The following is a 7912-nucleotide window of genomic DNA, read 5'->3' as shown; positions in this document are numbered from 1 at the left end:
ATGGGTGGAAGGAAGGAAGGAAGGAAGGAAGGAAGGAAGGATGGAAGGATGGATGGAAGGATGGACAGACAGACAGACGAAGAGATGGATGGATGGATGAACAGACAGACGAATAGATGGATGGATGGATGGAGGAACTAACAGATGGAAGGAAGGAAGGAAGGAAGGAAGGAAGGAAGGATGGATGGATGGATGGATGGAAGGAAGGAAGGATGGAAGGATGGATGGATGGACAGACAGATGAAGAGATGGATGGAAGGATGGATGGACAGACAGACGAATAGATGGATGGATGGACGAACTAATGGATGGAAGGAAGGAAGGACGGACAGACAGACAGACAGATAGATAGATAGATAGATAGATAGATAGATAGATAGATAGATAGATAGATAGATAGATAGATAGATAGATAGATAGATAGATAGATAGATAGATAGATAGATAGATAGATAGATAGGCGAATAAATAGATTCAAATTCACACTAATGAATTAAAATTTGGAATCCAGTTCTTGGGAAGTTCGGATCTTTTCAGTGAATCATTTTTTTGACAATTCATATACAGTAAAATGCACTGGAACAAAAATGATTCACTGAGTAATTTGAGTCCCTGTGTGTAATTTTGCATCATCATTGTGACATCATTACGTCTTCAACAATACGTTTTTTTGTTAAATGCTGCTGTTTATGAGTGTTGGTGAAGTTAATTTGTTGAAACTGTAGTTTGACACAAAAAACAATGTGAATCTCAATTAGATCAAACTTGAATGCATACATTTACAATGAACTATAAAACAAATTCAATTATAAAACTGAGTCAAAAACACGACATAAACAGCAACATTTATAAAATAATTTAAAAAATGGTTGTCTAAAATGCATTTTCAATACAAAAAATATATAAAATGCCACACTGGGACTCAAATGAATCAATGAATCATTTCATCAGAAGGAACCGATTCACTAAAACACATTTTTGGAGAGCATGTTACTTTTCCTGAGAGTGAAAAGAAATGTAACTCTGCGGTTTCTACCATTTGACATCTTTTAGCTCATGATTCAGTCAGACACATTCAATCTTGACAGAAAATGGCTCTTGTCGTCAATTTGGACTCGAGATTAAGTTTTGAGGACCAGCAGGTCAAGCGTTTTCTGTGTTTAAGACTCCTGTATTTCAAAAGAACAGCATTTTTACGACGACATTCGCGTCGGCGAAGACAACAACATCACGCCGCGCCGGCAGAACTATAGCAGCCGTGTCCTTACTGTAATTGTGCTCATTGAACTGTGTTTATTGAAGCCAGCGCATAATAGGGGCCTTGTGAAAGATGTTAATTACATTGTACGCCGGGTCGATAAAGCAGGTGGCTCTGACATTGGGCCGGTATTGATATTCCCTTTCTTTGCAGCTGGAACGGCACTGACTAGAAGTGCAAGGCGAGAGGAAAAGAACTCATTAGGTTCCTGTTTGTAGATAAATCAAAACCTGCGTATCTGTAATTGGCTTCTCTCGAATAATGCTCTCGAGCGTGGTGATTTTTTGCGAGGAGGAGGAAATAAAAATTGGTAGTCTGCGCAGGCAGACGGGCTGATGAATTTTTGGCAGCTTTCCCCATTAACGCTTCCCCCTTCAAGTAAATCTCAATAGAGACGAGCGGCGCGGAGGAATTACAATATGAAGGAGGCTTTTAGCTCATATCCGCCGGTGTTTTCTGTGCCTCAATCCTCAGAAACCATGTTTTCGCTTCAGCTGTGAGTCTGTAGTCTGTGATGAGAAAGACTGAGTACTGCAATATAATACATGATATAAGACAATAAATACACGTCGATGTATTGCATGCACAAACAAATATGCAGCAAAGAAGCCATCAAAGATAAGTTGTTAGTCTGACTGCAATGAAGTCTCTTCTGCTCACCGAGGCTGCATTTATTTGATCAAATATTGTTAAATTTTATATATATATATATATATATATATAGTCAATTTATGACAAATATATATTATACAATCACTACATGACAAAACTCCATAAAACATAAGGCCTATTAGCATGAATATTAATTGTGAATGCAAATAGCATAGTTTTGAATAGAAATCATGAATTTTATTCAAAAAATGCGGAGCAGAGTGTATTTAAATGAAAAGCAGTCTGATGTTTAAAAAAAAAAAAACCAGCAGGCCAGTAAGGTATGAGCTTTTGGTCATGTCATGAACAAAATACTATGTTTTTGTTTAATATTAATAAAACCATGGGGGTGGCAGACGCCCCCGGTGCCAAAACAAAAGCTCAGTCTCACTACGAGGACTCGCACTCATATTTTACCTTCCAGCAGTGACTGTGGTCAGAATCTGTGATGGTCAGCATGTGATGGGAATCTCCAGGGATATTGTTATGGAGGACGTTTGGAAAGTTAGATGCATTTCAGGTGGTCAGAGACGAGCGTGAAGCCCTCCTGCCAGTGATGTGCCCCAGGGGCATGTGTTCAGCCCACTTTATTTGCGGATGCTGGAAAATATGCAACTCAGCTCCTTTTGTTTGCAGGTCTGGCCGTGTGTCAGAGATCCTGCTGTGTCCTCTGCTGCCAATGACATGTTTAGTCAATTTTGAGTGGTGCTTGTCTGTGCAAAACTCACCGCCACAATGACGTGGAGTGGTGGGTGGTTGCTAGGGTGTTGCTGTGTGGTTGCCAAGGTATTTTGAGTAGGACAGTAACAGCACATCTCTTTTGTGCTGTAGTAATTCTGGTTATGATCGTTTTGTTCGGGGGTCAAATTGACACAAACTGGATTCAGTACAATTCAGGAACAAATCACACTATAAAAAAAGAAAATCAGACAAAAACCTTAAACATTAATACTTCTGACATATTACAAAAAAAGCGAAATGAAACATTTTTTAACAACTATTTTTGAACATTTGTTTTTCACAAACTGTAAGTATTATGAACAGTATTGTAAATACATATATTTTTTAAAATGTAAAATTTTGATATTTTTTTTCTTTTTAAATGTTTTTTAATTGGATTTAATACAATTTACCAAAAATCACTTTGAAAACAAACAAAAAACACTTTAACAATAATACATCTCACACTTTTTTCACAAATTGTAATAAAAAAACCCCATTATTTTAAATGGATTCAATACAATTTACCAAAAAGTAAAAAACCTTAAACCTAAGAACATAAGATTTTTAAAACATCAGTTTTTTTTTACTTTTTTAAATAAAAAATTTAGATTTAGTTTTTTCCATTTGTTTTCTCATGATGTGAATATTATGAATAGAAATGTAAATACCCTATATATATATATATATACACACACACACACACATACATGCAATTTTGGTTTTGTCCAGCTAATCATGAAATTTGTAGGTCAAATTGATCTGCTAACATCACAATCGCAATAGAAATTTCATACACACATAGAATAGGAATAATAAATAGGAATAATAAAAGAATAGTCTCGAAGTCTCACCAAGGCTAAATTTATTTGTTCAAAAATACAGTAAAATCAGTAAAAACACGTCAAAGAGCGGAAACTTTGCAGGCATGTTCACGACCCTAAACGAAAACAAATCAGACACTTTCCAGAAAAACATCCTAGTTTAACCTGTATTTCCAACAACTCAAATATTCAATAACTCAAATACTCAAACTGACCCAGAACACAATATAAACCATGACTTGAGGAATCATTCATGTCTGGAGCACAAATTCACACACTGAACTGCTAGTGGTTTGATCTAACAATAATCCTTAATGTGACTACAAAAAAAATATGCTACTTGCCTTCTTCATGATTGATATTATACTGACTGTATTTCCACAGGCTGCTGGAGCTGGAGAGCAGCGGACAGAAGAGCGAAGTGACACGTCAGAGAGTGGAAACTTTGCAGGCATGTTCACGACCCTAAACGAAAACAAATCAGACACTTTCCAGAAAAACATCCTAGTTTAACCTGTATTTCCAACAACTCAAATATTCAATAACTCAAATACTCAAACTGACCCAGAACACAATATAAACCATGACTTGAGGAATCATTCATGGCTGGAGCACAAATTCACACACTGAACTGCTAGTGGTTTGATCTAACAATAATCCTTAATGTGACTACAAAAAAAATATGCTACTTGCCTTCTTCATGATTGATATTATACTGACTGTATTTTCACAGGCTGCTGGAGCTGGAGAGCAGCGGACAGAAGAGCGAAGTGCGTCTTCATTTCCAGACTAAAGGCCAGCAGACGTACACAGAGATCTTCCCTTACATGCTCGCCGACAACCAATGGCACAAAGTCTCCGTCTCCATCAGCGCTTCACATGTGGCGCTCTATGTCGACTGCAATAAGTATGTGAAATTACAGGAGAACATAATAATATACACAGCAAAACCACTTCTTAATGAGTCCTTTTGACATGTTTTCCAGTAACAACATCTTGAAACCTGATAAATGTACTTGAGAAGCTACCCTGCATAAGATAGTATAAGACGAATATACAGTAAGTGTATTTTGTCCTACTGTACTGGCAGATGATCTTTTCAGCTTGTTTTAATATAATCTACCAGTGCAGTAAAACAAAATAGACATGAAAACATGTCAAAAATGATTTGTTTTAAGAATTTTTTGATATTTTAACTGGGAAACAAGATATAAATTAATTTTAGCACTGCAAAAATTATTATTTTTACTCAGTATTTTTATCTTTTCTCCAATACAAATATGTAAAAATTCTTAAATCAAGATACATTTACTTGAGGAACAAAATAACTTAAGATATTTAGTCTTGTTTTCTGAAAAATTTATCAAAAATGTATGAAGGAAAGAAGACTTAATATACAAATAAAAAAGGTATAATTGCAACTTTTTATTTCACAATTGAGACTTTTTTTTTTGCAATTCTGAGTTTATATTCTGCAATTCTTACGTCATATTTCACAACACTTTATTTTTCACAATTTTTACTTTATATTTCACAATTCTTACTTTACATCTCATAATGTTTACTTTATATTTCGCAATTCTGACTTTATATTTCGGAATTCTTACTTTACATCTCGCTAATTTTTACTTTATACTTTGCAATTCTGATTTAATATTTCGGAACTCTTACTGTACATTTCAATTTTTACTTTATATTTCGCAATTCTTACTGTACACTTAAATTTTTTCTTTATACTTCACAATTCTTACTTCTCGCAATTTTTACTTTATACTTCGCCATTCTGACTTTATATTTCGGAATTTTTACTGTATATTTATATTTTTACTTTATATTTCGGAATTCTTACTTTACATCTCGCAATTTTTACTTTATACTTCGCCATTCTGACTTTATATTTCAGAATTTTTACTGTATATTTATATTTTTACTTTATATTTCGGAATTCTTACTTTACATCTCGCAATTTTTACTTTATACTTCGCCATTCTGACTTTATATTTCAGAATTTTTACTGTATATTTATATTTTTACTTTATATTTTGCAATTCTTACTTTACATCTCGCAATTTTTACTTTATACTTTGCCATTCTGACTTTATATTTCGGAATTTTTACTGTACACTTAAATTTTTACTTTATATTTCACAATTCTGACTTTATATTTCAGAATTCTTACTGTACATTTCAATTTTAATTCTATACTTCGCAATTCTGACTTTATATTTCGGAATTCTTACTTTACATCTTGCACTTTTTACTTTATATCTCGCAATTCTGAGAAAAAAAGTCAGAATTGCGAGATATAAAGTTACAATGACCGTTTTAAGGTTTTTTCCCCTAACGGTAGAAACAAGCTTTCATACTAATTTCATTGGCTTCTTAAGTAAATGCATCTTGATATAACAATGTTATTTTACTGAAAAACAAGACAAAAATACTGAGCAAGAACATCAGTTTTTGCAGTGAGCTGTTTACTACATGCCACTTAGTTAATAAAATGCATTAATATTACTAATAATATTACTTTCCCAAATAAAAACAGTGTGTTCAATAGCACATTGCTTTGGTGTTGAAACTGCTATCAAGAATCATGAAATGTTGCTGATATTGTTTTGTGGCATTGGGACATTTCTCTTCAGGATCTACGAGCGAGTGGTTGCAGTTCCTCTGATGGAGATCGCAGAAGACACGTCGTTCTGGGTCGGACAGAGAAACAGCGCTCATGGCTTATTCAAGGTGTTTCATCTTCACCCCATTGCAATTCTGATTTAATATTTCGGAACTCTTACTGTACATTTCAATTTTTACTTTATATTTCGCAATTCTTACTGTACACTTAAATTTTTTCTTTATACTTCACAATTCTTACTTCTCGCAATTTTTACTTTATACTTCGCCATTCTGACTTTATATTTCGGAATTTTTACTGTATATTTATATTGATTTGCAGAGACCGATGGTTCCGTGTTATCGGCTGTCATCTTTCCAGATTTCCAATTGGATCAAACTGAAAATAAATAAGGCATTTTTGCTCAAAATTAGATTAAAAATTCAAAATAACATTTTATCTTACAGTAAATGACAGGATTATTATAGTTTACTAAAACCAAAGATTTTCATTATTTTAAATAAAATGAACTTTAACTGAAATACAATAAAATATAAAAAAATTATTTTACTTCAGATAGGATTTTTACTGTAAACTTTTTTTACTGTTTTTTTTTTGTTATTTATTTGATTAAATATTAAAACTTAAAACAAACAAAATTTATTTCAGATCGTTGCAAATGCAACATTTCAAATTTTTGTTTAGTTTAACTTGAAGTAATAAAAAAAAACTTAAAAAAAAAAGAATAATAAAACAAATTTAACTAAAGATAAACTAAAACAAAAAAATACTATATAGACACAAAAAACTAATAAAATAACAAAAACACACAACAAAATGACTCAAACCTGAACTAAATGATAGTGAAAACAGAAAGAAAATAAATAAATCTAACTTAAAATAATAAAAACTATAATAATATATCAGTGACACTAAAATAACTGAATTCAGCTAGTTACCAAAGCAAAATGTCTCATTTGTTTAAGTACTTAACGTACTAAAATAACAAACTAAAAATAAAATAAAATGTAATAACAATATGGACATAAAAACTAAAACTATATTCGTATCTTGATACTAAACACTGAAATAAGCATGCAACGTATGACAACAAATGCATTATGCAATATATTATCATGCACGGTGTGAATTTACAAAAATAGCAGTATAATGCTGTTTATCTGCATTTAATACTGTAATATTTATATTTGCATGCTGTATGCAGTATACAGTGCACAGTACGGTGTTAGCAGTATGTTAGACAGCCTACTGCTGTTAACTAATTTGAAAGGACGTATCTGCTTTTTTGAAAAGAACAGCATTTATTTAAAATATAATTTTTTTGTAACACTATAAATGTCTTTGCTGCCACTTTTGAGCAATATAATGCATCCTTGAGGAATAAAACTAATAATTTCTTTAAAAAATAATACTTTACATTTTTCATGTTTGAACAGACTGAATAGATGTATTGATGACTTCTTAGCCGTAAAAGCAAATGTGTCCTTCATTTGCATGTGCAGAATCACAGATATCTGCCGTTTCATTTGGCTTTCATCTTCCACCGATTTATTTTTCCTGCAGGCATTAAACATAATAGTCTGCCGTTTGCACTCAGAAATATTGATGTGCATTTGAGACGGCGCTGATCAAAGGCGTCATTACTGTTCGATTAGCCATCGTTCCACACTTGTTCACCGTCCGATTGCCTCTCATTTAAACAATCGCTGCATGCATGTGTGTGTGTGTGTGTGTGTGTGTGTGTGTCTTTGAGTGTGTGTGTGTGTGAGAGAGAGCGTGTGTGTGTCTGAGTGTGTGTGTGTGTGTGAGAGAGAGAGTGTGTGTGTG

General features: G+C 33.1%; 1 protein-coding gene across 1 annotated transcript in view; it reads left to right on the top strand.

Annotated features, from left to right (window-relative positions):
* LOC107568123 (protein kinase C-binding protein NELL2-like) overlaps window positions 1-7912 on the top strand; it is a 36610-nt gene that overhangs the window by 4192 nt on the left and 24506 nt on the right. The window contains exons 2-3 of the mRNA XM_016253978.1: window positions 4187-4360; window positions 6096-6192. Coding sequence (XP_016109464.1) covers window positions 4187-4360; window positions 6096-6192 — 271 coding nt within the window. The remainder of the gene's footprint in view (window positions 1-4186; window positions 4361-6095; window positions 6193-7912) is intronic.

Source organism: Sinocyclocheilus grahami, unplaced genomic scaffold (genome assembly GCF_001515645.1).
Source record: "Sinocyclocheilus grahami isolate Dianchi unplaced genomic scaffold, SAMN03320097.WGS_v1.1 scaffold1217.1, whole genome shotgun sequence".
NCBI lineage: Eukaryota > Metazoa > Chordata > Actinopteri > Cypriniformes > Cyprinidae > Sinocyclocheilus > Sinocyclocheilus grahami.
The sequence above is the reverse complement of the archived record's forward strand: the minus strand, read 5'-3'. Positions and strand labels throughout refer to the sequence as shown.